At 54.7% G+C, this 14,794-nt stretch overlaps 1 protein-coding gene across 1 annotated transcript in view; it reads left to right on the forward strand.

Moving 5' to 3' along the window:
• PREX1 (phosphatidylinositol-3,4,5-trisphosphate dependent Rac exchange factor 1) overlaps positions 1-14,794 on the forward strand; it is a 126,601-nt gene that overhangs the window by 82,552 nt on the left and 29,255 nt on the right. The window contains exons 7-10 of the mRNA XM_004585885.2: positions 3,127-3,260; positions 6,540-6,658; positions 8,433-8,582; positions 9,589-9,736. Coding sequence (XP_004585942.2) covers positions 3,127-3,260; positions 6,540-6,658; positions 8,433-8,582; positions 9,589-9,736 — 551 coding nt within the window. The remainder of the gene's footprint in view (positions 1-3,126; positions 3,261-6,539; positions 6,659-8,432; positions 8,583-9,588; positions 9,737-14,794) is intronic.

The raw sequence follows: 14,794 nt of genomic DNA on the forward strand, positions 1-14,794 counted from the left end.
TAATGCAAACCTTGTTTCCTGCCGCAGATGCTCCTGAAACCCACGGTGGTCATCCAGGCTGTGTCCTTCAAGAGCTCCGGATCTCTGCCTGGCTTTTCTCTCCCACAAATTAGTAGGATGCAGCTAGAGGAAAGCAGTGTTTATTGGGGATTTAGGTGAGCGGCCGCCTCCCACGTCCAGCTTCAGAAGCTGCTCTGGATGGTGCCTTCCTGGACCTCCTGCCACCTGCAGGATGGCTGCTGTCCCCCTGGGCAGGGAGGCGGCTGCATGGAGCCTGGAGTGTGGTGTCCCTCCTGGCAGCTGCTTTGCTCTTGGCTCCGGCCTTCAAGGCTCAAGGCTGATCCCATCCGGGGTGGGTTTTTTTTTTCCCTGTTTTGCCTTATCCTTCATAAGCCACTTGCCCTTTTCTTTTCTCTTTGCCATGAAACTGGTTTAGTTAAAAGCAGATAAGTTAATCCGTAAATCTTATTTGACTGAGCACAAAGAAATAGCACTGTGATGCAACGCTTAGGTAGTGAGTGAACAAACCAGGCTCCGTGGGCATGGAGAGTCCCTTGCCTCAGCTTTCCTGTCAGAAAAGTGTAGATTGCAGCAGAAGGCTCCAGCATGTGCAGTGAGGACTGGGAGCCAAAGCTTGCCTTGTTGGTGCCCTGCGGCAGCTATGGCCAGGACCCTCGAGATGGGGGTGGTGCAGCCAAGCCCAGATCCCAGCTTGCTCCCTGAACAGCTGCTCTTCACCCCTGTGACTTCAGTCATCTGTAAAGAGATGTGAGGATGCCCTGCGCACGTATCCGCCTCTGAGATGTGGGCCATGGTCATCTCTGCGATGACTTGGGGCTGGTCTAGGCTGCGTTTCCAGAAGGAGGCCTCTGGCGGGCTCAACGTCCTCACTGTGGACCTGATCCTTGGTGCTACTTTTGTCTTGGGCTCAGGGACTCCGGGGAGACCAAGGGTCTGGGTGGGACAGAAGAGGCATCCGTCTGTGGTTTACTGAGTAGTCTTTGGGCAAGACCAGGCAGGCAGCCTCCCTGGAAGAAAAGGTTCCTCTCCCCTCCTCAGAGGAGCCCTGGCAGCAGAGGCAGGACCAGGACTGTGTGACCTCAGGGCCCTGCAGCTGGGCCAGAACTAGCAGCTTGTGTCCCTGTCTGAAGGAAGTCTACAGAGCTGGTGTGTAGGTGTGAGTGAAGGGAGACAAGGAAAAGGAAGGTCTCCCCAGAGGCAGAACGTGGGTTGCAGATAGTTTTACCACCCAAGGCTCCACTTTGTTCTGGTTTGGGAGGCATGCCGGGACCCCAGGGGGTCTTCACCATGGTAACACTGAGTGTCTGTGCAGCAGGCTCACTGCCTTGCTGGTCGCTGTGCCATGAGCATCAGAGATCTTGTCTATGGTGTATCTGGGTCCTCAGTCACATCGAATGCTTTGTTTGCTGTAACAGGGCCTGGGCTCCTGCTCTCAGCTGCCCAGCTCCAGGTACAAGAAAGGGGCTGTCCCAGGACCGCTCCAGCTGGACCATGGGCACAGCGGGCGAGATCACAGCTTGGTGGGTGGTGAACAGAACCTGATTCCTTTGTAGCCCAAACCAGTGTCACCTCCTGGGTGCTGGGTGTAAATCCTGTGTGGGTTCTGTGGTGGGGGTCTAAGGAAGGCGATGCCATTGAGAGATTGTCCCCCTCTCCTCCGGAAGACCGTTTCCAGGCAGGGTGACGTCACTTCTTGATGCTCCTCGCCAGCATGCCATCTGCGGATGTTTCCTTTGGGTGAAGTCTCCCTTGAGACGCTGTTTTTGCATTGTACACCACTCTCAACCTACTGACGGCCTAGATCCTCGTCTTTTTCTTTTACATTTTCATTTATTCATTTGAGAACCAGAAAAGAGAGAAATAAAGGGAGGGAGGGAGAGAGAGAGAATGCCCCATCTACTGATCTGCTCCTCAAATGCCTGCAGTGGCAAGGAGGCTGAAGCTGGTAACCAGGAAATCAATCCAGATCTTTCCTGGGGGTGGCAGGAGGCTGGCCACTTGAGGCATGGTCGCTGCCTCCCTGGGTTTGCGGTGGCAGGAAGCTGAAGTCCGCAGCAGGCACTGCAGTGTTGGGTGGGTGCCACGTGCGTGCTCCTATGCCCTCATCTCCATGGGTGAAGGCCCGTGATGAGCTGCTTGGCATAAGGGATGCAGCAATTCCAGGGCTCAAAGGAGCTGGAGTGGATGATTAGGGTGACCTGTGCAGGTCTCTTCCGGCCCCTGGCCCTATGGTCTGCTCCCACCGGTAGGTTCTACCGTGGGGAAGAAGTCAGCCTCTTTTAGGGCAGTGACGTGGCAGTGGGTACACGGATATTAATCCAATCATGTGACCCTGCCTTGTACAAGGGAGGCTGGGAAATGAAGTGTGTGCTTGGATCTGCCAAAGTCAGCTAAGACTCAGACCCCCTTCGATGGCCAAAGAGGAGTGTGGATTTGGGAGCTTCCCTAGTTGGTGCTTGTTAACTGCCAGGGCCTCTACCTAGCTCCCCTGCTGCTCGGGGATTGGGGTTTCCCTGTCCTGGCCTTGGTTGCTCCCAGAGCTCCAGACAGACCTGTATGATCCCTGGCCCCGAAGACTCCTCCTGGCTGGACCCTCCTCTGCCCCTGTCCTCAGCCTCCATCTTGCTCATCGCCTAAGGCCCTGCTCAGCCCTCCCTGTTGCGTTTCCCAGCTGTGCTGCCCTGCCTCTCCTGGGAGTTCAATGAACTTGGTGCAATCCTGGGGCCTTTGCCACCCAGGCCTCAGCGTGGAGGCCGGCAGAGCTCGGGAACACTGACCGGCTGGCTGCCCCCTGGTCAGCTGCAGCCCCTCATGGTGTGACCTTGTGGTTCAGATGGTGAGTGGGCTCTGCTCACAGCCACAGGGGCTGGCGAGTCATTTCCCCATGAGAGGGACACGCAGTCCACATGCTCCTGATGACTGTCCTGCATACCTAGCTGATGGATGCCACAGCTGGCAGCCCAGCCTCCCAGTGGGGGTGCACTGGGGCTGTTTGGAGGCAGAGGAAGGTGATGGTGGGCACTGCCTGTGCACAGCTGCCTGGCACTCCCAGCACTGGGTGTGTTGCTGCTGGCTCATTCTCTGCTTCCTTGGCTACCCCTCCAGGGCTCCAACCTCACAGACATCTGCACCCAGCTCCTCCTACAAGGCACACTGTTAAAAATCTCTGCGGGCAACATCCAGGAGCGTGCCTTCTTCCTCTTCGACAACCTCCTTGTCTACTGCAAGCGGAAGTCCAGGTGAGGCCCGGGGTGGGCGTGGCTCCAACCTGTCGCTCCCTTCAGGTGATGTCGTGGGCGCATCTCTTCCAGCTATGTCTACCTTTCCTCGTCTGAATCGAGGGCTTGGCTCTAGATCAGTGACGTCTGGTAGAAATATAGTGCAAGTTGTATGCTGACTGATGTCTGCATTAAAAAAAATAGTGAAATAGTGTATTTCATCAGTCAAATATTATGATTATATATGTTATATATGTGTGTGTATATAAATATATATATGTAGTAATAACCTGTTATAGAAACATTGAGATACTTTATTCTTTTTGTTTTTCAGTACTTAAAGTCTTCAAAACCTGGTGTTTGTATTACCCTTACAATACATCCTAATTTAAAAAAAAATATTTATTTCAAAGAGTTACAGGGAAAAAGAGACATAGAGAGAAAGAGGTGTTCCATCTGTTGATTCACTTCCCAAATGGCCACAATCTTCAGTGTTGGGCCAGGGTGAAGCCAGGAGCCAGGAGCTTCATTCCAGTCTCCCAAATGGGTGGCTGGGCTCAGCCCAGACACTAGGGCCATCTTCTGCTTTTCCTGGACCAACAGCAGGGAGCTGGATAGGAAGTGAAGCAGCTAGGATTTAAACTGGTGCCCATGTGATGCTGGCATTATAGGCGGCGATGTTACCCTGTGCCATAACACTAAACTCCCTCCTGCCCCAGCTGCATTTTTTTAAACAAAAGATTTATTTATTTGAAAGACAGAATGAAAGAAGGAAAAGGAGAAGCAAAGATAAGGAAATTGGGTACCTTGCATCCTCTGGCTCACCCCCACATGGCTGCAACAGCTAGGGCTAGGCTGGGCTGAAGCCAAGAGCATAGAATTTCATTCAGATCTCCCTGTGTGAATGGCAGGAGCCCAAGAACTCCTTCCACTGCTTTCCCAGGCACATTAGCAGGGAGCTGGGTTGGAAGCAGAGCAGCTGGGATTCACACCGACACCCAACAGGGGCTTCTGGTATTACTGCCCACCCGAAGCCCTCTTTTATGTGCTCAGTAGCTTCCTGTGCCCCAAGGCTGCTCCTTTGGAGCAGCCCAGGCATAGGTGATGAGAACTCTAGTGGTCTTTGGCAGGTGCATCCTGTAACCCCCAGGTGTGAGGTAGAGGCTCAGAAGGGTGCTCTCTCACCCTTAGGTTTTGGAAGGAGAGGATAGGCTGTTCGTTACCTTTGCATTTTTCTCCTGGGCCTCGTGCCTTCCGTAGAATCCAGGATTGGTGTGTGGGTGGGTAAGCAGGTGGGTGGGTAGATGCAGCGTATGTATGACGGCAAGTGAGAATGCAGTGTGAGGGCAAGTAGGAAGAGGGAGGGCTGGAGGCAGCCTGGAGGTGGGTGGAGGAGGCAGGGTGGGGTGGGGTGTGAAGAGCTGGTGACTGATGTGAGCGGAAGAGTGAGTGAATGGTCCAGTGTTTGGATGCAGGAGGGGCGGCTGGAGGGCCCGGGGAACGTGCAGTGTTTAGGCTGTGGAGGAGCAGGTGTGGAGATCGGCAGAGGTGCTCGCAGGTGAGTGGAGGCTGGGCTGTGACATACAGTTTGTTGAGTGAATGTGTGGATGGTGGATCATATTTGGAGAGCTGTGGGTGGTGGCCAGTTGGATGGGTGGGCATGTGGTTGGTTGACGGTTGCCCAGGTAGTTGGAGTCTGGTGTGGAAAGTGGTGAAGCATGTGTGTGATATGGTAAGGGCGGTTCCTGGCACGTGGTGTGGGAAGCACAGGGGTGTGGCTCGGTCTGTGGAGTGAGATGTGTCCCCTTGACTCTGGCCCTGAGTCTGGGTCTTGGTGAACCTTCCTCATTTCCAGGAAATGTTATTCTCTAGACAAACAAACCCAGCATGGAGTGCGTGGGGGGGTGTATGTGATACGTGGTGTATGGTATGTGGAGGGTATAATAGGTCATGTATGTGCAAGTGTGTGATGCTTGTGTGTGGTTTGTGATATATATGTGGAGTAGGTATGATATAGCATACGTGTGGTATGTGTCATGTGTGATGTGATATGTGCTGTATGTGGGATGTGTGTGTGGTATATGGTATATGTGGAATGTGATATGTGGAGTGGAGTGTGTGTGGTGTGTGGCATATGTGTGGGGTGTGTATGGGTGTAGGATGTGTGTGATACGTGATGTATGTGGGAGTGTGGCATACGTGTGCTGTGAAGGGGATTTGTGTGTGTAGAGTGTGTATGTTGTATGTGGTGCATATATTGTGTATTCTGTGGGGTATATGTGATACGTGCTGTGTGTCATATGCGTGGCATGGGGTGTGTGGGTGTGTCTGTGTGATAGGTGCTGTATGTGGGATGAGGGTATGGTATATGGTACGTGTATTGTGTGGTATGGAGTGTGTGAGGGCTCTGTGTGATATGTAGAGGGTAAACCAGTGGATGGAAGATCTCTCTACTTCTCTATTGCTTCATCTTTCAAATAAGTAAATCTAAAAAAAAAAAAAACCACATCAACTCCTATGAAGCTGAGATACCACCACCCATGAGATAGAGCAGCATTTGGGGGTTTGTAGCATCTGGAATGTTCCTCCTCTGCTGGGCAATGCAGACTGGGTGCCACCATGCAGGAGAACAGCAGCGTGGCAGTGGCCACCACTGAAGTGCGTCAGAAGGGGTGCTGGGCGGAAAGTGTTGCAGCAAAGTTGGTTCATTCTGATCCAGCTCCCTAATAATGGCCTGGAAAAAGCAGCAGGTAATAACCCAAGTGCTGAGACCTTGCCTCCCACATGGGAGACCCAGATGAAATTCCTGGTTCCTGGCTTTGACCTGGCCTAGTCCTGATCATTGCAACCACCTGGAGAATAAAACCTCAGATGGAAGATGTTGTTCTCTCTCCCTCTGTAATTCTTCCAAATAAACATCTTTGTTAAAATACTATTCATAGGATCTGGCATGGTGGCCTAGTGGCTAAATCCTCACCTTGCATGCGTTGGTATCCCATATGGAAGTCAGTTCATATTCTGGCTGCTCCACTTCCCATCCAGCTCCCTGCTTGTGGCCTGGGAAAGCAGTAAAGGATGACCCAAAGTCTAGGCACCATGCACCCATGTAGGAGACCTGCAAGAAATTCCTGGCTCCTGGTTTTGGGTCAGCTCAGCGGTTGCTCACATCAGCCAGCCGCCCACACTCCTGACCCCCGGGCTGTACTCCTGTGCCCCTGGGCTCCCTGCTTTGTGCCCTTGAGAGCAGCCACACCTGGCAAGCTGAGGTACAGGGTACACTGACCTCCTGCTGTCTTTCAGGGTCACCGGGAGCAAGAAGTCCACCAAGAGGACCAAGTCCATCAACGGCTCCCTCTACATCTTCAGGGGTCGGATCAACACGGAAGTCATGGAGGTGGAGAATGTGGAGGATGGAACAGGTGGGCCAACCCCAGGCTGGCTGTAGCCTGTGGCAGCACCTGCTGCATTCTCCCTGCTTCGTGTAAAGGGGCATTCCCCCTCCCCTTAGAAGTACAAGCCACCCAGCGTAAAGCAGCTGGCAGGTACAGCAGCTGGGTCTTGAGTGTTGAAGTGAAGACAGCAGACGTCATGTTCCGATTCCTCTCCATCCTAACACCTTCCTCCCACCAGACAATCTGTAATAATTGTTTCTTTGATTTTTATAAGTGTTTTTACCTCTTTCGTATTCATTGCTGAATATTTTAATTAGAACTTCGGTCTTTGGATCTTGTGGTAAGCGGTTGTACAGTTTGTACATTTCTGAGTGGTATTTTAGGTCCGTACTTGGTGGTAGACACAGGTTTTATAACTGCATGTTCAAGTGAGAATGAGGTACCGTCGGCATTGTCACAGCACCGTGCCTTGGGGCCGATCTTCCGTGTTACTGTGTGTGGCTCTTGGTGGTTTGTTGGTTTCCATCTTGTGAATATTCTGTAATTTATCCCTTGCTTTCATGACCAGCATTTGAGTCTCATCCCCCATTCGCTTTTTTTTTTAAAGATTTATTTATTTGTATTGAAAAGGCGAATATACAGAGAGGAGGAGAGACAGAGAGGAAGATCTTCCATCCGATGATTCACTCCCCAAATGACCACAATAGCTGGAACTGAGCCAATCCAAAGCCAGGAGCCAGGAACTCTTCCGGGTCTCCCAGGCGGGTGCAGGGTCCCAAGGCTTTGGGCTGTCCTCGACTGCTTTTCCCAGGCCACAAGCAGGGAGCTGACGGGAAGCAGGGTTGCCGGGATTAGAACCGACAACCATATGGGATCCTGGCGCGTGCAAGGCGAGGACTTTAACTACTACACTAATGCCGTCGCCCCCCTCCCCATTCGCTCTTACAAATAGTTGGTGCTGTCAGTGCTCCTGTGTGCCTCTCCCAGGGGATGTGTGCACCTCAGCTTGGGAAAGCCTTCTTCTTTTTAAAATACTAGACATTTAATTTCAAAGGCAGAGAGAATTTCTCCCATCTGCTGGTGTACTTCCCAAAAGCCTGTACCAGCAAGGGCTGGGTCAGGCTGAAGCTAGGAGCTGGGACCTCCATTTGAGTCTCCCACGTGGTTGACAGGGACCCAAGCACTTGAATTCTCAACTCCTGCCTTCCAAGATGTGCACTGGCAGGAAGTTAGGATTGGGAGTGGAGCCAGGAATCGAACCCAGGCTCTCTGACACGGGCTGCAGGCATCCCAAGTCAGGTCGTCACTGCTTTGGGACAGGGGTTCTTGGTTGCTTGTGAGTCACAGATCCCTCCCTGGAGTGGTTCTTTCTCAGTCTCCCGCCAGTGTCAGCTCCGTGGATGATACTGTCATGTTTGCAGAAATCTGCTAGCTCCCATCCCTGTGCAAAAGGCCCCTGGTCTTGACTTGATGTAGTCAGGCTGCACTAAGACTTTAGGTCACCCCAGGGCCCTGAGGGACAGGGGACAGTTCAGGAGGCATCCCTGGGTCCTGGCAGGTGTCTGCCTGTGAGTTGTCTCCTGCACTTGAGGAGTCCTGAGGGTCTCTACAGAAGATCTCCCTAGCCCACGGGGGATTAGCAGCAGGGGACAAGAGCCTCCGAAGGGGCTGAGCCTGCCTGCCCCGGCATGCTGCGGTGGGAAGGCTCTGCTCCCCAGCTGGCTCCTCAGCGTGTGGTGGGTTCCTTGGGGCTCACGAAGCCGAGTGCTTCTGACTTGCCTTTGCCTCCTGCCCCCACCAGCCGATTACCACAGCAACGGCTACACCGTCACCAATGGCTGGAAGATCCATAACACCGCCAAGAACAAGTGGTTTGTCTGTATGGCCAAGACGGCAGAGGAGAAGCAGAAGTGGCTAGACGCCATCATCCGCGAGCGGGAGCAGCGCGAGAGTGAGTGGCAGCTTGGCTCGGGGGAGGGGCTTGCTTGGGTCCCTGGGTTGGGCACTGCCCTGCAGAGTGAGGGCTGTTCCTGGGGCAGGGGCAGAGGGCTCTTTCTAGAAGGGTCAGAGCTGCAAGCAGCAGGGCTTTGGATGGCTGGGGCGTACGGGGACTGCAGTGTACTCATGGGGTGTTGCTACAGACAGCTGTCTTACAGGTGGTGAAACAGGCGCAGATTTTTTTCCCCTTTGAGGACTGGGGCACAAGATTTTCCCTTTCTCCCCTGCACACCCCATGCCCTCAGCCCGAGGCTTCCTTTAACACTCACAGGGTCTGAGTTGGGGAGGAGGCTTCTTTGCACTCCCCATTGCACATGGGCAGAAGTCTCCATGGGCACAGGTGCCCCTGAGGCTATGCATGCCAGGAGGCAGATGCTGGGTGGGTTAGGGTGGGCACTGAACCAGGCCGTGACTTTGAGCAGTGGTGCAGAGATCACAGATTGGGGAAAGGGAGGCAGGTGTGTTTGGGGTGAGAAGCTGTGGTCAGAATGGAGGGTAGTGTGGTAGTGCTGGGCACATGTTGTAGGACATAGGGGAGCAGCCCAAGTGGGACTGGTGGTCTGGACTAGGTTCGTAAGGTGGGCCTGTGTGGTCAGAAGCCATCAAAAGTACAGATCCAGAACCAGACTTCCTGGTTTGAGCTTTTCTGGACCTCATTTGCTGTAAAATGGAAAGAACTGTGACACCCTCTTTTTTGGTGGCACCCCCACTATAGGCTGTGAACGCCATGGCTGCTTGAGGTACCCATAGAGTAGGTGCCGGTTGGGGAGGCGGCATAGGAAGGTGATGAAGGGACTCCAGGCCTTGGCCTTTTTGTTTCCTCTTGCCCCTCTGTGAGATGGTTCTCTCGGGGAGCACATGACAGGTGCCTGGGCCGTGACTGACAGCCACGCTGGCAGCTGGGGATGTGGTGGTGGTGGTGGGCACCCTTGCCGGGGCTGACTGTACCTGCCGTGCAGGCCTGAAGCTAGGCATGGAGCGTGATGCCTACGTGATGATCGCAGAGAAGGGCAAGAAGCTCTACCACCTGATGATGAGCAGAAAGGCGAGCCTCATCAAGGACCGTCGCCGAAAGCTGAGCACTGTGCCCAAGTGCTTCCTCGGCAAGTGAGTGCCCCCTCCACCCTTCCCTGCCCAGCCCCTGCCTCGCTCGGGTCCAGGCTTTCCAGAGGCGGACCTGCCCTTGCATCTGCCCCCTTTCGCTTGCAGCTGGCCCTTTCCGGCGCTGCCTCCCCAGCTGAGAGCCCTCCTTGGGGGCAGAGCCCTTGAGTACCCCAAAGGCTTAGGGGACGGGCCTCAGCAGTCAAGAAGGTGTGTGGAGTCCCCGTGTCACGTCCTTAAAGCATGTTGGACTGCAGCCTGCAGGCTTGCAGGCTGATTTGCTCACATTCGTGTCCTGGATGGCCGCAGCCAAGGTCTCTTTCAACTTACCAGGCATGGTTCCCTCTGAAGATCCCTGTTTCTCTTCTGTTGCATTTCGTCCCATCCCGTCCCTGTTCTGTCCTGTGCTATACCAGTTGCTTCTTCATCATTTCAAAATGCATGCTAGCAAAACCATGGGCATTGGGCTCGCAGACCTCCGAGCCTTGCCCACTGTCATTGAAAAGTGTCGCTATAGCCCTTGGGGAAAGGCAAGCTCCTATGGCCATTTCATGGCGACAGGCGCTGAGCACCGTACATTCATTATCGCAAGCCTGGGTCCCTCTCAGCTCTGGGAGTCCAAGGTCAAGGTGTCAGCAGGGTCATCGTGTGGAGTGTAGTAGGGGAATGGAGCATGGTGGTGCTGCGCCCTTGCTGCTCCCTGATGATAACCAAGGGCCACAGTGGCCTGAGCACAGGTGGGACAGGCTGCATCTTGAACTTGTATCTCCTGGTGTTAGAGTTCACTCTCCTGTGACAGGCCTTGAGGAAAGGGGCAGGTAGAGGAAATTAAATCCTTAGAGTGTTTCAGGCTGCTTTGAGGCCCTGCCGTGCCCTGGCCACCCTGGGAGGGCTGGGGGAGCAGGCAGGAGGTACATGGAGGGCTGCCCGGCCTCATGTAGCTGCAAGCAGGCACCGGCTTTATCTGGAATTTGTTCCCTTTTACCTACACCTTTCTCCTAAGCTCTTGGTTTAAAGTTTTCATTTGCAGGGTAGAGGTCAGAGCAGAGCACCCTGTCTGCTAGTTTACTTTGCCTCAGTCGGAGCCCAAGGGAAGAGCTAGGGACTCAGGGCTGAACTCCCACATGGAAAGCAGGATCCCAGCGACTGGAGACAGAACTGGATCCAGGAACCAAACCCAGGTACTCTGGGGTGAGATGCGGGTGTAAAACCTATGACAGCCAGTGCCCGCCTTCCTCAGAGTTTTAGAAGGGGCTGAAGGTGCAAAGCTACTGGATGGTCATGGTACCCGGGATTGGGTGCACCAGGACTTGCTCCAGGCCTGGACGCATCTTGGCCATTCTGGAGGGTGACAGCATTAGCCGCTGGGATGGCAAGGAGGGAGCTGAGGACAGAGTCCCTGGGAGGTTGGAGGTGCTGCCTTGAGAAGGGCAAGACGGCAATGGTGGACATGCAGTGTCACACACCTATGTGGGTCGCATGGGGTCAGATCAGAGAGCAGAGTCCAAATTGGAGACGTGAGCGTGGGAGCCAGTGGTGAGCTGACTTTAGGGCCATCAGTGAGGTGAAAAAGCACACCTGGAGAAGGAGATGGCCAGGCCCTGCTTTCCACCCCATTCCAGGCAGAAACAGGCGCAGGAAGCTGAAAGGTGGGTAGACAGCTGGGGGCCTTCCCAGGAGCCAGGTAAGGCAAGGAATGACAGGAGCCAGGGGTGGCACAGGAGAGTGGCTTGAGGCACCTGAGGTTGAAATGTATGATGTTGGCCAGGGCATTAGAGCTACAGAATGAACTTGGGTGAGCAGCCACAGGAGCTGTGGGAGTCCAGCGCTGAGTTCGCAGATTTCCCCTTGTGCCCCTGGCTGCAGCCAGGGGGAGGTTTTTAAGTGTGGTGGGATACCTTGGACAGTTAGCCCATTGCCCTCAAGGGATGGAAGGATCTGAAGAGAGGGTGTGTGGGCTGGGAGGTTGGGAGGGCCCTCCTGGCCGGGCTGCCTTCCTGATCTTAATCCCAGACAGGAGGGAGCACGCTCTGGGTAGGTCGGCTTCCGGCCTCTGCGGTGTGAGAAACTGGTGGTTTTCTGCCAAGCTACTCGGTGCAGCGGGATGGGCAGTAACCTGCCTGTGGTTAGGGCGTCCAGGGAGTCTTCTGGTTCCATGGAAGCATGAGGGGAGATTCTGAAGTGGCCAGGCTCCCAACTGGCTTTGCAACCCCAGCCTGGCTTTAGGCCGTACCTGGTCCCCACAGAAGAACGAGCTGGTGGCCACAGGCACATTTCATGAAGCCCCCTTTCAGCTCAGTGGCTTTGGGTTTGAATTTCTGCATACACTGGAGCCCAGGCACTGCCATTGTCCTCCTTTTAAGGGTGACAAGGCTGAGGCCCAGAAAGAACTGGATTCCATGCAAGGTCACAGAGCCGTGAGGAGGGGCCAGGATTTGAACCCAGTCCGTGCCGGCTGTCACTGCTCTCTACTCAACATTGCATTGGTCCCTCCCTCCTGTCCATCACCCTCTGGGGCCCCGGTGAATGCAAGAGGGTTTCATTCATCTTTCCCACCTCCAAGGGCTGGGCTCAAGCCTTGGGCTCCCCACTTTCTGGCTGTATGACTTGGGGCAAGTTCTTTAAACCTCCTCTCTGAGCTTTGGTGAGCTGATCAGTCAATGAGAGATGATTAAAGGAACCTTGCTGAATACGTAGTGAGATGCATAGTACCTGCCGGCCAGGGGAGTGGGAGCAGCTGAGGCTGAGTGTCTGGTCTCAAGGAACAGGTCTGACCAAGGAGCCTGTTCCAGGGTGTCCCATTATTTTTTTAAAAAAAGGCAAACCGTGACAGTTGCATGTTGTGGCGGACACCGTGAAGGGACATGGCGTTTGCTCTCTGGCATCCTCAGGCCGATGGACAGCGTAGATTCATTCATTCGTTCATTCTGGGAGCAGTGTTGTCCTCAGGGAGTTCTGCCCGTGTGATTGGGAAGGGAGGCAACAGGTGGCTCCAGAGCAGATGGGTGCTACAAGGAAAATGTAAGGAGAGGAGCAGGCTGAGTCTGCCAGGGGCTGCCAAGGAAGGGGGCTTGCTGTCCTATCTTGCTGTGTGCACAGATGTGGGGGCTGACCGGATGCCTCGAGGGCATCTCCATAAAGCATGTTGGAGCCATGGAATTGCAGGGTGAATGTCATGCCCCTGGACCCTTCACAGCTCCTGGCAGTGTTAGGCAAGAAGAGAATTCTTGGACTGGGTGGCAAATGGTCCTAATGAGATGTCCCCCTGCAGTCCCATACTTAACCATGGCCTTGACATGAAGTTGTCTAAATCACAGTTTCCCGGGGCAGGTAGGAAGGAGGTGGGCTTGATGGCCGACCCAGCTTCCCATCCATCCAAGGGGAGCTTCTCCCTACACCCACTTGCTCACTCCATGCTGTTCCAGGCCTTTCTGGAAGCCTGGTGTCCCTGGCTGCCTAGCCCCCACCAGTGGGCAGGTTGCTGGCATCTAACCCTCCCTCCACCAGGGCATCTGTGCATGCCGACCCCCCGTCCCCTTTGCCCATTTCCTGGGCCCCTGGGGGTGGTGATCGGCACTGTGCCACCTGGCACAGCTAGAGGTGTTTTCCTTGGCTCTTGCAATGTCGTCTCATGTTGGATTAGCTGCTGACCTTTAAGAGCTAGGGAGGGTTCACAGGAAAGCACGGTGCTCCTGTTTTCCCATGTGACCTGGCCATTTCCTCTGGTGGCTGCCTTCTTGAGAGGCCACCAGCGCTGGCTTGTTCGGCCCAGGCTTCTCTCAGCCACTCTCCCTTGTCCGGGGATTTGGAGGGCCATGCCCTGGAGGTGACTCTTGTCTGGTCCCGGACGAAGGCTTCCCATGACGACACAAGTGTCCCTGCTGAGTCCAAGAAGAGCCCCGAGGGAACCTCTAGCCAAATGGACCCTGTGGAGGTCCAGAGGGGAACCCCTCTAGATTTCCAAGAAGGTGGCAGGACCAGGACCATGAGTCAGGGGCACTGACCTTGGCCCAACAGCTCCTGAGACCCACTTCCTGTCCTCCACCCTGGCCTCAGGGCTGTGGGCCAGTGCTGCAGTGGACCTCCCTCCCCACCCAACAGCTGGTGGGCAGCTGGCCGTGGCGTGCCTGCTTTGTGCAAGTCGACACACATGGCCCTGTGAATGTCCTTCTGTGGCAGGCAGGTGGCTTTCTCCCTGCTCCTGTGTTTGGGGGCCTTGGAGAGGGCTGGCGGGGAGAGGGGAAGGCTTGGTGACCGCCCCAGCACTCTACCTCACCCCCACCTCCACCACTACCACACAGAAAGCCAAAAAGCTAAAAATAACTGGGCCCTGCTGGCCCTGTCATTGGAGCTGGGACAGCTGGTTTAGAGACGTGGAAAGTGCCCTACATTGGAAAAGACAGCCCCAGCTGGGCACTTCTTTCCCTACCCTCATCCAGTGGGTTGAGCTCTGTGCGGAGCCCAGGACCCCGGGGGACCTGGCTGAACCTCTGCCCCTAGAGCAGACTGGAAAAGCTTCTAGAACATTCCTCCTTGTGGATGGTTTGTTCATGACTTCATTTGCTTGGTGAATGAGCCCTATTGTGACTTTGGCCATCAGCTGCTAGCAGGTAGAGAGCCCTGGGTAAGATCAACAAAAAGCCCCTGTTTAGGTGGAGATGACCTTCTGGTTGGGGAAGACAGCTGATAAACACACAAATACACCTCCACCCATGGTAACCGGAGACAGCTACAAGTGCAGAAAAGCCAGGAGGACCTGAGATGGGGTGAATGGGGAAGGCTTCTGTGAGGAGGTGGCTTTTGTGCTGAGGCCTGAGAGGCGAAAAGGAAGAGCTAAGGAAGAACCCTCTCCCCAGGAAGTTCAAGGACCTTAGAGCAGCAGGCACTTTGAAAGATGAGCAAGATGGTGGGTGTGGCTAAATCCTCAGGTGTAGGAGGGACAGTGGCCAGATGGTGCAGGTCATACAGTGTCCTGTCCTCACGCTGGCCACATCCGGGTGCTTCCCTGAGCCACGGGGAAGCCTGCTGGGGCTCTAAGTGTGCAGGTGACATGATGGACCACCG

This window comes from Ochotona princeps, chromosome 22 (assembly GCF_030435755.1).
Source record: "Ochotona princeps isolate mOchPri1 chromosome 22, mOchPri1.hap1, whole genome shotgun sequence".
NCBI lineage: Eukaryota > Metazoa > Chordata > Mammalia > Lagomorpha > Ochotonidae > Ochotona > Ochotona princeps.